Here is a 14,394-nt window from a genome sequence, read left to right on the forward strand (position 1 = left end):
GTCGTCGCTGATCTAGCTTAATTACCAGTCGACGCTGATCTAGCTTAATTACAAATCGTCGCTGATCTAGCTTAATTACCAGTTGTCGCTGATCTAGCTTAATTACCAGACGTAGGTAATCTAGCTTAATTACCAGTCGTCGGTAATCTGGCTTAATTACCAGTCTTTGGTAATCTAGCTTAATTACCAGTCGTCGGTAATCTAGCTTAATTACCAGTCGTCGGTAATTTGGCTTAATTACCAGTCGTCGGTAATTTGGCTTAATTACCAGTAGTCGTTCATCTAGCTTAATTACCAGTCGTCGGTAATCTAGCTTAATTACCAGTCGTCGGTAATCTAGCTTAATTACCTGTCGTCGCTGATCCAGCTTAATTACCAGTCGTCGGTAATTTGGCTTAATTACCAGTCGACGCTGATCTCGCTTAATTACCTGTCGTCGCTGATCTAGCTTAATTACCAGTCGTCGGTAATCTAGCTTAATTACCAGTCGTCGGTAATCTGGCTTAATTACCAGTCGTCGTTAATCTAGCTTAATTACTAGTCGCCGCTGATCTAGCTTAATTACCAGTCGTCGCTGATCTAGCTTAATTACCAGTCGTCGTTAATCTAGCTTAATTACCAGTCGTCGCTGATCTAGCTTAATTACCAGTCGTCGCTGATCTAGCTTAATTACCAGACGTAGGTAATCTAGCTTAATTACCAGTCGTCGGTATTCTGGCTTAATTACCAGTCGTCGGTAATCTAGCTTAATTACCAGTCGTCGGTAATCTAGCTTAATTACCAGTCGTCGGTAATCTAGCTTAATTACCAGTCGTCGGTAATTTGGCTTAATTACCAGTCGTCGGTAATCTAGCTTAATTACCAGTCGTCGCTGATCTAGCTTAATTACCAGTCGTCGGTAAACTAGCTTAATTACCAGTCGTCGGTAATTTGGCGTAATTACCAGTCGTCGTTAATCTAGCTTAATTACCACTCGTCGGTAATCTAGCTTAATTACCAGTCGTCAGTAATCTAGCTTAAATACCAGTCGTCGCTGATCTAGCTTAATTACCAGTCGACGCTGATCTAGCTTAATTACCTGTCGTCGCTGATCTAGCTTAATTACCAGTCGTAGGTAATATAGCTTAATTACCAGTCGTCTGTAATCTAGCTTAATAACCAGTCGTCGGTAATCTAGCTTAATTACCAGTCGTCGGTAATCTGGCTTAATTACCAGTCGTCGTTAATCTAGCTTAATTACCAGTCGTCGCTGATCTAGCTTAATTACCAGTCGTCTGTAATCTAGCTTAATTACCAGCCGTCGGTAATCTAGCTTAATTGCCAGTCGTCGCTGATCTAGCTTAATTACCAGTCGTCGGTAATCTAGCTTAATTACCAGTGGTCTGTAATCTAGCTTAATTACCAGTCGTCGGTAATCTAGCTTAATTACCAGTCGTCGCTTATCTAGCTTAATTACTAGTCGTCGGTAATCTGGCTTAATTACCAGTCGTCGTTAATCTAGCTTAATTACCAGTCGTCGCTGATCTAGCTTAACTACCAGTCGTATGTAATCTAGCTTAATTACCAGTCGTATGTAATCTAGCTTAATTACCAGTCGTCAGTAATCTAGCTTAATTACCAGTCGTCGGTAATCTAGCTTAATTACCAGTCGTCGGTAATCTAGCTTAATTACCAGTCGTCGCTGATTTAGCTTAATTACCACTCGTCGGTAATCTAGCTTAATTACCAGTCGTCGCTGACCTAGCTTAATTACCAGCCGTCGTAGATCAAGCTTATTTACCAGTCGTAGGTAATCTAGCTTAATTTCCAGTCGTAGGCAATCTAGCTTAATTACCAGTCGTAGGTTATCTGGTTAACTTAATATACATTTGTGGGGTATTTTTCCAACTTAACTTGTTAGCTAACACAAGCTTAGGTTCTCTTGTTTTTTTACCACTACGGAAATTGGACCAAATAGCCTTAACCGTGCTAACATCATAAACTGACTATTATCCATGCAGAAATATCGCAGATTGGAATGGTTTTGAAAATATGAAATTAAACATACTTAAACTTAAATCTAATTAATGAAAATTGGAAAGCGGAAAATCTAAATACCAGGCTTTCGTTTAAAACCGTTTTCAAGTCAAACAAACGAATAGTTATTGCATTACGGCTACCACAAAATGGTTATCTGTAAAATATTTTCCTATGTTATTTCTATGGGAAAATTTCGAGGTTTTCGTCAAAATCAGATTATTTTTATGGAAATGAAAACCACCCTTAGCAGCTTTATTTTTAATAAAATAAACTATTAAATGAATCTTTTTGAAATTTTAACCACATATTCAGGGTTCGAATTGTAGCTCTGTGGAATTTATTCAAAGCAGTTAATGCAATACAAAAAAAAGTTATATCCAATCAAAAAACCATCCTTGTACATTAAAATCAGTATGAAGTCTTAAGGCCCGATTTCAATCAAGCTTTTCATGAAGCTTTTGCTTCAAATACTGAAGCAAAACGCTAAAGCGAAATCGGAACCCGCTTTCAAACGTGCTTTTTTGGGCGCTTCTCAATCAGATTCGCGTGAAATATTCGAAAAGCTTGTATCTACCGCGGGTAGATATTTGCTTTAGCTTTCATCCTAAAAAGCGCTTGGCCCGGTAGTCACGTGGGTACGTTATTTCTCTCGACCAATAGATCATCAGTATTTTCTAGGTATTTTTTTTTTATTATTATTTTGGACGCGCGTGTTTTAAAGTTAGGCTTAACTTTTCAAAAACGATGTCGCGAAAGAGAGAACACAAAGAACAGGTTAGAGCTGAAGCGGAAGAAAAAAGGAAACAGATACATGAAGAGAGAGAAAAAATCATTGAATTAATACGCGAAAGACCCTGTTTATGGGATAGAAGTCTTGAGATATATAGAAACCGAGATCTAGCTGATCGAGCATGGCAGGAAATTGCAACAGAAATGAGTTTAAAAAAAAGTCAAAACACTTTTACAAAATACAGTACTACGAATTAATACTTATAAATCATATTAACGATATTCGTTAAAATTTACAGAGGACCAATGCAAAAAAAAAGTGGAAAAGTGTTTTTGATCAGTTTAGAAACCACTTTCACATGGTAACGAGATCAAAAAGTAGACAAGAACTGGACGATGAAACGATGGACTCCGTGAATTGGCCTTTTTTCAAGACCATGTTATTTCTGAAAGATGTCGTCCGAAGAAGAGAGTAGGCACTTACTGATTAACATATTACAATTACTCATTAAAATTATAATACTTATAATAGTTATCTAATTAGTACTACTTCAAACTTCAAACTAAATGTGGATGAAATGGAAAATGGTCTTTTGGAGAAGAAAAGTTCTTTCTCCACATCTTTTATAGGGAAAGACTTTGAAATAGAAGAAGAGATAAGTGAACCAACAGGGGATTTTCAAGACTTGGAGGATGATCCGCATAGCAAAGACCCTTCGTCAACTTCATGTGAACAAGGAGAAAGTTCGGGTACCCAAGCGCCGCAAATTTCTGATGGCGCTAGCCAAAGTATTGCAAGTAGAAAGGCCCTTCATGAAAAGATGACGAAGAAAAAAAAAATGGCAGGAAAAGAAGTTTCCAGTATTCCTTCGTCTGTTTTAGAAGCACTTGCACAATGCAACAAGTAAGCAAGCAATGTTTCCGTGAATTGTTCAGAAAATTTAGTCAATTCTGTGTTATTTGTACGAATATATGTAAAGTACTTGCATAGATTTAGTTTACATTTATATCACTTAATTATTTATCTGAAAATATATTAGTTTTCAAATTTCAAGCACTAATTGAAAATTCAATTTAGAGAATTGAACAAGCCAGATGATTCGGCATCGGCTTTTGGAGATTACGCTGCAAGTTTGCTACGGGATCTTCCTCTCGCGAAGAGGAGAAAATGTGAAGCTGAAGTCATTCTTTTAATTATGAGCCATATAGACAATAATCAATAAAACTCATTGATGTTTGTATTTTTTTTATTAAAAACTGAAGTTTATGTGTTCATTTGACCATCTTTTTGTACACCTTTTAGTTCCCATTGCCAGTCAACCTCCCCTTCTGGGCTTACAAAATACTTCGTAAATGTTTGTCGAACAGCATTGGCATTTCGGCTGAAATTTCACGCTGATGTTGCTTGTTGATTTTTAAATGCTCTAGCCCCATCTTTCTGCAATATGTTTTCCCATTCTCCGCTCACTAATTTACCAGTGTTCTTGTCTATGTAGTCAGCATAGTCTTTCGGGCAGTAAACCTTTTCTTTGCTATTTTCCTCCTCAGTTAATTAAAAGTTATGGAGGGCAACACATGCTCTAATTACTCTGTCCACATTTGCCGGTTTGAGCATGAGAGGTCGTCGAAATACTCTGAATCTCGTTGCAAGAATTCCAAAAGCATTTTCACTTGTCCTCCTAAACCAAATCCAACAATTATTTAAAAGACAGGCAAATGTGAAGAATACCCCCTACAGTGCCCTTTTTGGTTATTTTTAATAATGAAACGAAAAATGATGACCTATTATTCACATTGGCCAAAGGACTAAGTTATTTCGAAACTTACCGAGCCCGACTCAAGCGGTAGTTAAAAATAAGTTCCTTGGTGGCAAGATTTCCTTCTTTTGAAAATGGTTTCATAAAGTTGGGTAGGAGCTGAAAAGCATCATCGCCAACCAGCACATGTGGAGCACCAATTTCGGTAAAAGGTAATAAACCTGGTGGAGGAAAGCCAGCCTTTTCCTTCTCTAGTGCCTGTCCAAAATCGGATGCCTTAAAAATTCCTCCATCGGAATGTGACCCGTAGCCACCAACATCCACAACGAGGAATTTATCATTTTCATCCACAACAGCCATTAATACTATTGAGTTAAAACTCTAAATAATACAATAGGTACTCAATTTATTATTAAACATTTTTAAACAGACATTACTCACTTTATAGTTATAATAAAGAGTACCACTCTTCCCGGGTTGCTGAATCATAACATGTTTGCCATCTACCGCTCCACAACACATGGGGTAATTCCACTTGTTATAAAAATCGGTAGCTGCTTTCTTCCACGTACTTTCATTTGGTTGCTAAATTATTCACTGATTTTAATTCCATTGCAAATGTTGCGCATAAAATAATATCTACTCTTAAATAAATTGGATGCAAAACCTCCCAAAGCGCTTCGCAAGTTTCCTTAATAATGTTGTGGGTAGTGGTTTTTCCCCAGGCGGAACGCATAGGCCATGGAATCAAAACCATCACCAGTGGCCAAGAATCTAAAAGAATTATCTAATTACATCCATAAATATAACGACTTATTTAAAGATACAAACCTTAATGTCAGAGCTAGCCTTTCTCCAGGGGAGATCGGTTTTATTCCAGGTGGATTTTTTTTAGTTTAGGACTCACTAGTTTTAAAAGTTTGTGAAACAAGGTTGGTGACATGCGTGTAAAATTTGCAAACTTTTTGTGGTCGGTTTGGCGCATTGTTTTTAACTGGAAAGAAAACAATTTATTTAATAAAAAGAGCAATGTTTAAATTTGAGGTCAAAGGCTTAACACCTTTAATTCTTACCAAGGTACTATAGTGTCCCTGGGTGCTTCTTTATCTCCATATAGGGTGCACCCACCATCTTTTTCGTTTGTACTTCTTCTGAGTTCCTACTATTTGATAATAAATTTGAACAAGTAGAAGTTGTCTTCTAGTACAGTCAATCTGGGGTTTGACCCGGAACAAATTGCGATAGTTTTGAAATTGGGGACTTTTATAGAACTTGAAGCGCTTTTTCACATGGTGCAATCTCCCCCAATCAGCAACTTGAGGAAAATCCGCCATCTTGAAAAATGACCGCCAAAATTACTAAAGTTCTACGTAACTTTGGCTGCAATTATCAGATTGAATCACAAAAAATCTTATAGTGTAGCTTAAGATTTACCTTATATTCATTTTTAGCGTTACACCAACCAGAAGCTGGCAAACATGCATTAAAACCGGCTAAATTGATAAATTTCGTGAAATGCAAAGTTTCTACCGAAAGTAATTAAAGATTTCTTAAAAATTTCGCTGTTCAAATAGTAGGAAGCGCTCTTCTAAGACTTTTTTGTCTATCCTACGATTAAAGAGGACTAAAAGTGTCCGCCATCTTGAAAAATGGCCGCCCAATTACGCTAAAATGATCATTACTCGTGATCTAATCATCCAATTCACAATTATACTTTTTTCTATTACGTGATAAGATTGATTTATTTTGTGAAGAAAAGGATGATAACATTCGATTATGAGTGCAGGTGTACTCTGTACTGGGACGTCAATGGCTATTAGTTCCAGTTCCAGTTATAGTTAATGTTAGGAGGGAAAGATGGCGCTAAAGTGTAATTACGAATTTTAATGCTCATGAATGAGAACTGAAAATTCATTTCAAAGTAAATTATTTATTTAAAACAATTTGTTATTATGAAAATTAGTTATATTATTTAAAGTATCAATTAAAATTAAACAACGGTGCAAAAAATGACCAAAACTCTTAGAAGTTAAACTTTAGGAAATATTATAACAAACAATTTGAGGTATGAATCGTGGGAATTGGATGATTAGATCTCGAGTCATGATCATTTTAGCGTAATTGGGCGGCCATTTTTCAAGATGGCGGGCACTTTTAGCCCTCTTTAATCGTAGGATAGACAAAAAGTCTTAGAAGAGCGCTTCCTACTATTTGAACAGCGAAATTTTAAAGAAATCTTTAATTACTTTCGGTAGAAACTTTGCATTTCACGAAATTTATCAATTTAGCCGGTTTTAATGCATGCTTGCCAGCTTCCGGTTGGTTTAACGCTAAAAATGAATATAAGGTAAATCGTGTGGAATGTCTTAAGCTACACTATAAGATTTTTTATGATTCAATCCGATAATTACAGCCAAAGTTACGTAGCACTTTAGTAATTTTGGCGGCCATTTTTCAAGATGGCGGATTTTCCTCAAGTTGCTGATTGGGGGAGATTGCACCATGTGAAAGAGCGCTTCAAGTTCTATAAAACTCCCCAATTTCAAAACTATCGCAATTTGTTCCGGGTAAGGCCCTTTTTTGAGCTAGATTGACTGTACTATTCGCAACAATAACCGACGTCTCCGTTCGGTGACCGCCATTTTAATTTTAAGAAGACAGCTGATAGAAACTCGCGACGTGACGAGCGTGGAGAGGCGCGAGAATCGAATTTGAAAACGGATGAGAAGTTTCGCTTTAGCTTCGCCATTTGAATCGCGTTTTTGTCAGGCAAATCGCGATTTGAGATTGAAGCGAAGCTCTTAAAAAAGCGACATGAAAAGCTTGATTGAAAACGGGCCTTAACAGTTCCACCAGCCAATGAAAAAACCGGAATCACATAGTTCAAATTGGCGAGATATTGCCAAGGTCTTTTTAAAGGTTAAAGCGATTAATAATTCCCTGTGGACCCTCAATATAAAATAACAATAATGAAATGAAATGAATTTTTATTGTGTATATTAAAAACTATACAAGTAGTTCACGAGAATATACACATGTTCTATATATTATGTACAAGAAAGAACATTATCTAACGAATTTGGCCAAAAAGTAATTGAAAATATATCAAATTTTTGGGAGTAGAGATTATAAGTTTTTTGAACACGATAAATAGGATTTAAATGTTTACAAGGAACAAGGAAAGTTACATTTTTACGTAGGGTATGGGGCACCAAAAAGTTTATCTTAACAAGTAAGTCGCTCATTGTAATTCTATGATTAAGCAATTTATGAAGAAATTTAATATCAATTATTTCCAAGTAATAAGTTATGGACGGGAGATTTAAATGATTCAACAAAATGAGGTAGTTGTAATCTAGATGACGTAAGAAGAAAGTATGTACATAAAAGACAAATTTACGCTGGACAGCGTCTATGGATTCGCGCAGATAAGAACTACAGCCACTCCAAGCTATCGAACCGTAAGTGAGACGTGATCGGACAAGACTGAGGTAGAGCATACGGAAATGTTTCAAGGACCTCAGAGGCCGACAAATCTTAAATGCCACTCCCAAAGTCCTTCGGCAACGATTAACAGTATGGGTGACGTGCTCGCGAAAGAGCAAGGCGCTGTCAAATAGTACCCCAAGATCGGTTACCGTAAACATTCGCGGAATGATAGAGATACCGACAGTATAAGAAAAGCCGATTTGTCTACTGATACGCCTAGTGAACGTGACCTGTTGGGAATTAAGAGGATTGACTGGCAAATTATTCTTGTCACACCACATCGTAGTTATGTTCAAATCTGCTTGGAGTTTAGCGCAGTCTTCAATAGAGTTAATGATCTTACAGACCTTATGGTCGTCCGCGAAAGCTATTAGCTTCGAGTGTTTAATTAAAAATTGTAAATCATAAACGTATAAATTAAACAATAACGGACCAAGAGAGGAACCCTGAGGAACCCCGCAGTTAACATGGTACACAACGGAGGCAAGGACACCATTACAGTTAATGCGGTTAGTTCTATGATGTAGGTATGATTGAAACCAGCCAAGAAGGTTATTACCAACACCTAATATGTGAATTTTGTCTAGTAAATAGGTATGGGAATTACGATCAAAAGCCTTGGCCAAGTCGAGATATATGACATCGACTTGACCACGACTTTCGACCTCCGGCGCCACGTAGTCCATGAATGCTGCAAGGTTCGTTTCAACACTCCTCCCCGGCACAAAACCATGCTGACAATCGTTAGGAAAGGCACTAAACCAGTCCTGTAATTTGGCATGCACGAGCATATCAAAAAGTTTAGCCAGAGTGGACAGGAGGGATATTGGTCGATAATTTTTCACGTCCATAGCCGCACCAGATTTATAAACAGGGGTAACCGCCGCTTCCTTCCGAATGGTAGGGAAAGTTTGGGTTGCTATAGACAAGTTATAGACATGGGCTAGTGGTTGCAGTAAAAGGTCACCGCAACCTTTTAGAATAAAGGCTGGTATCCCATCCGTACCGGTGGACTTTTTGTTAGGAAGTTTAATAATAGCGCCATGAATGTCGGTGAGCGTAAAAATCATGGAGGACAATGCTTGATGTCTTATGGAAGATGAGTCATAATCATAGTGACCATGAAGTGGCGTACTATCCACTGAAATGGTAGAGAAATGGTCGCCGAAATGGGATGCAAGCATCTCAGGATCAGTGACCATTTCACCATCAATTTTCAGGGAGATGCGATGGGAGACATCTTTGATATTGCCGTTAACAAAGTTCCAAAACTTCTTAGGATGAGATAACGCGTCACTACAAACACGCTTGCCCTCCAAAATTTTGTCACGTTTTGAATATTTTCTGACTAGTGCACGCTGTTTTTTATAGTTAATAAAATCTGGTAAGAAGGCGGTACGCTTATATTTTCTATAGTAGTACTTCTTGCTACGTATTGCAGAACGCAACTCAACCGAATACCACTTAGGAAAAGAGGACATGCGAGTACCGACCCGAATAGGTATGGCAGCATCCATAGCGCGCTTAATATAGAGTGTTAACAGGGAAGAGCAGTAATTAACATCCTGCGAGTTTAATAAGGTAAGCCAATCGGAATCACGCAAGGTAGTGTATAGGTGATAATAGTTCCCTTGCATGAACTGGTAGGACTGGTGCGGCGTAAATGGTGGAGCAAATGACGGAATTGGGTAATGTACCATAAAGGGAGGATAATAAGCATCTGGTGTTACGTAGGGTTCACACAACGACAAAATATCTAAATCATTTACATTGGCTAAGCACAAGTCCAAAATATTGTCACAAGAGTTTTTAAAAGTAGCATATTTCAAATATATGACGCGCCTTCGTTTTAGTAAGGGTAGTGCAACCCAGAGTGTCATTTGTGGCCCAGTGCACACCAGATAAGTTAAAATCACCAAGAAGCAATAAATTGGTTTCCTGGTCTAGCAAGTCCTGGAGAAGCCGTTGCCTAATCGTGTTATAAAGAGCGTCATTGGTGGACGGGGGTAAATAAACAGAACCAATCAGTAGGGTCGCGTCGGAACGCAATTTAACTTGCACAAAGACGCACTCCGCGACTCCCTCAAGATCATGGCGCCTTAGACTAACTATTGATTTCTTAATGGCAATTAGTGCACCACCACCCCGACCGTGTTTATAATTAAGATCAGGTCTATCGGCTCTATATACGTGGTAAGTATCTGAAAAGTAGTTAGCATTGAAGTGTTCATGGTTAAACCAAGTCTCCGTGAGACATATAATATCGAAGTCTAGCGATATCGCATTATCCATAATTTCAGAAGCCTTAGTCCGTAATCCGCGCACATTTTGGTAAGCTATGGACAGAGTCATAGATGCTGGATAGTTGGTTCGGACGGAGTGAGCTCGCCACTGTGCTTGAATGCGTCACGTAGTGGACCGCCAAAGTCAGCGATAATACAATCCACTGGCCAGATGTCGGGATCGGAGAGTCGAGTGAATTCGTCGTCGTCAGTACAGGTAACATAAAACGAAGAATGAGAGGCATTGGGATTTTTCGGGCGAAGACGAACGCAAATGGCCGACTGGATTCCCTCGTCCTCAACAAGAGTGGCGCGTAGGTCGGAGGAGAGTAAGTCGGGGTCTAACCAGCTAACAAATAAGGCCCTTCGTGGTCGACGAGGCTCACGACTCGCGGTTTTTATTTTAGAATTAACCGCCGACCCAGATTTGGTTGGCTTGCGGACGCGCGGTGGAGGTAAACTTGTGGGTGGTCGCGGAAGCGTGGGTTGTCGCGCAAACCCCGAAGTTGTTGACGTAGAATTCGGAAGCAGACCAAGCATTGGGTAATGTGTGGCAGCTGCAGAGAAGGATGGTACTTGTGGGAACTTTGGAGTAGTGTCACGCCGGATTGAGGATGAAGAAGCGGATTCGCGAATCTCAGAGAGCTCCTTCTGTAACTGTTGGTTAGAATTCTTTAATTGAACCACCTGGGAATCCAAGGTCATCACCAAAGTCTCGAGGGCGTCCATTTTCTGGAGCAATTTGTCCAAAATGGAATCCGGCTCCCTAGTGAGACTGTCGGGACGGAGGAGGTTGGTAAGCACGTCACTGATATCGTCAACAGAGGCACAAGTGCAGGTTGAGCAAGGCCGTTTGGATTTATGAGGAGAGTCACTGAGGTCGTCGTTAGAGGCCGAAGAAAGGTCACGTTGCTCAGATATTGAACTGAGGGACGCGCGAGACTGTTGACGGCTGCGCGATAATCGGGTCGAAGCTTTACAGTTCGTACAGGTAAACGAGTCCCCATTGCAGGATTTATGCGCCCGTCTTTTACAGCCACCAGAGCAGACCGCAATGGCCTGCTTGCCATAAATAGGTTTATCACAGCTAATGCAGGCGTCCTTAGCCGCAGCCATCGTTAGAATTAGGAAAAAACGAGCCCGAAGGGCGCAAACCGTAAATAGCAGACGATGCCAAAAAAAATTAGCTAAATTGAAGTAGATCTGAAATACAGTTATAGCATTAACTGCATCAGAAGATCAGCGGAATATCAGCGCGACTAACAACGCGACTATGGCAAACCGCTGCCACGAGAAAATTTCGAAAGTCTGCTAAAGCACGAGTAATAGTTTAAATAAGTGAAAATTAAATTTAAATACCGTTAATGTATTAGAATTTCTAAGTTGGGGCCACTTCCTAGAAGGAGGGTATCGTCAGCGTATAGAGTAATGTCCTCGTTTTGATCATAATTTGCTATGTCATTGATAAAAATATTAAACAATAGGGGGAAAGAATGGAACCCTGCGGGACGCCTTGATAAACGATTCTGGGAGCGGACAGAGTGCCGTTTAATTTTGTCTGGGCTGTTCTAGAGACGAGGTAGGATGTAAAACAATTCAGACCAGTGCGTCTGATGCCCATTCTACTTAATTTTTTAATCAGGCGTTTGATATGGACGCGATCAAAGGCCTTCTTAAGGTCTAAAAACACTCCCAAGGAGTATTCGCTTTTGTCTAGCCAATTTAGGATTTTTTGTACACTTCTGCTAGGGCCGATTCTACGCTACTTTTCTCTCTGAATCCGTATTGATTTTTGTTGATCATATGATATTTATTGGAGAATGATAATAATCTTATGTAAAATGCTTTGTCAAAAATGGTAGCAAATACAGATAGAACACTTATAGGGCGGTAACTAGATGGTTCATTGCGTCACCTTTTTTAAAGATGGGGGTTATAATCGATCTCTTAAGACATTCTGGGTATTTCCCGCTTGTGAAGGAGAGGTTTATAAGATCGGTTAGTGGTTTAATTAGAAAAGGGGCTGCAATTTTGATGATTTTAGGTGAGATTCCGTCAAATCCAGGAGCAGAGTTGGGTTTGAGGGCTTTAATTATGAGTAGTACTTCATTTTCGTTGATGCCATGTAAAAATAATGAGTACAAAGGACACCATCCAAGTTTAGGTTGTAGTTGTCTTTATTTATGTCGGGATTAAAAGACATGTTGAAAGTGTTTTGAGTGGCATCAATATTAGGGTTTGGTTTTTTGTTTTCCCTCCAATGAGGTAGTTAATAGTTTTCCACGTTTTTTTGGGGTTATTTTGGGTTTGTTGAAAGGAATATTTAAAATACGCTAGTCTGGCATTACGTGTGAGATTATTGCAGTGGTTACGAGCTTGCCGATAGAGTTCTTTGTTTGCTGCGGTAGGTTTCCTTAAGGCCAACTTACGATGTTTATCTTTAATTTTAATTACTTGTTTGATGTTGCTATTAATCCAATTGTGTGAGGTTCCTTCGAATACGACAATTTTGGGAAAGTTTTTATTATATATGCGGGTTATGTTTCCAAGAAATTCGTCAAATGCGTTGTCGATGTTGTCTGCGTTGCCAATTAAGTCCCAATTTGTTTGGGCTACCTCAGTTAGAAAGTTGGATATATTGCGGTCAGAGAGGTTTGTGATTTTAATTTTATCGTTTTTGTGTAAGGGTAATCTGAATTTGAGAAGTAGAGGATAATGATCTGACACGTCATAGTCGCTTAAAACACTAAGGTCTACTGCTAGGGTCGAATAACAATGATCGAGCAAAGTACTAGTAAAGTTATTAGATCTAGTTGGTAATGAAACGGATTGGGCGAGACCATAGCATTGGGTTAGGTCGAGGAGGCGTGTTGAGTTTTTATCGAGTAGGTCCACGTTAAAGTCACGTATAACAATTTTTGTATTGCCGGGGGAGCCAAGGGCATTAATCGAAGTTTCGAATTCGACTAAAAAATTGTCAAAGTTTCCCTCGGGTCTATAAACTACACTTAAGAAGGCCTTGGCAACCTGTATGGTAAAGGTTTCCATTACTGGTGAAAGTACGCAGCCCACATCATGTATCTCATAGTCTATGTTATTCCTTAAGTATAAGCCAACACCTCCGCCAACGCGGCCCTGGCAGCCATGGCCTGCGAATTTGAAATTAGGGTAATACTCATAATTGTCTCCTATGAACCATGTTTCAGAAAGTGCATAAATGTCAATATCAATATTGGAGATGGTTTTGTGGGTGGCCTGAAGATTGGCAAAGTTTGCGCGTGCGCTACGGATATTACTGTATAAGATATTTAGCATAGTTTTATTGGAGCTAGGTTGAAAGATTATTCGTCTGGTGTCACGAACACCTCAACCTCGAGTTTTTTATTGAGCAGGTTGTTAACGCTTTTGCATAGTTGGTCGCGTGATTCGGTTTCGCTGTCTTTGAGACCTCTGATAACCAAGTTTTTCCGCCTAATTGTGACCTCGAGATTGTCTATGCGCATACGGGTTCTCTCAGCATCTGATCCTGATTGCTTCCTTATATCTACTAGGTCATCTTCAAGTTCGGTAACTCTTATTTTAAGTGGAGCAATATCTTGGATTTTTAATTGGACTTTATTTAGGATAGTTTCAATACGGGTTTGGCTATTTTCTAATTGGTCAACTTTCTTTTGGGTATTGGAAAGGTCAGTACGAATTGATTTTAGGTCGCATTGCATGTCATCTATTTTGCCAGAGATGGTTTTAAGTTCATTAAAAATTACGCTTGTGTCATCATTGTGCATTTTCGGGGGTGGACTTGAGTTAGAGTTGGTTTTCTGGCGGGTTCTCATGTATGCTTATCAGAAATGTTGTGCGCGGCCGGGCAGAGTTCGCTTAAACTACAGTCAGAGGAAATAAAAAGGTGGTACTGACCTATTGTAATACAGAAGTTTTGAGATTAGAGTGATTTAAATAGGCTATTTGGAACTCTGCCGGCGTTCTGCGGTGCGCGATGTTCTTGAGGCTAGTTGAAAGTTCGTTTAATTTACTGGCACTGCGGGGCGTCACGTAATCGAGGTCCACGGGTAAAAAGGTCCGGGTGTGTGGTTTCCCGTTGGTGATTCTTAAATTTTTTT

At 39.3% G+C, this 14,394-nt stretch overlaps 1 protein-coding gene across 1 annotated transcript; it reads right to left on the bottom strand.

Moving 5' to 3' along the window:
* Positions 1-9,803: 9,803 nt before the first annotated feature.
* LOC149612267 (uncharacterized) lies at positions 9,804-10,346 on the bottom strand. The gene has a single exon (XM_089858552.1). The coding sequence runs from the start codon at positions 10,344-10,346 to the stop codon at positions 9,804-9,806; it is 543 nt and encodes a 180-aa protein (XP_089714678.1).
* Positions 10,347-14,394: the final 4,048 nt, after the last annotated feature.

This window comes from Phalangium opilio, unplaced genomic scaffold, assembly GCF_054372755.1.
Source record: "Phalangium opilio isolate 3A_F unplaced genomic scaffold, DU_Popi_V2 ptg000246l_1, whole genome shotgun sequence".
Lineage (NCBI taxonomy): Eukaryota > Metazoa > Arthropoda > Arachnida > Opiliones > Phalangiidae > Phalangium > Phalangium opilio.

Coding starts and splice junctions, on each gene's coding strand:
- LOC149612267 (XM_089858552.1), bottom strand. CDS start 10,346: ATGACTCTGTCCATAGCTTACCAAAATGTGCGCGGATTACGGACTAAG.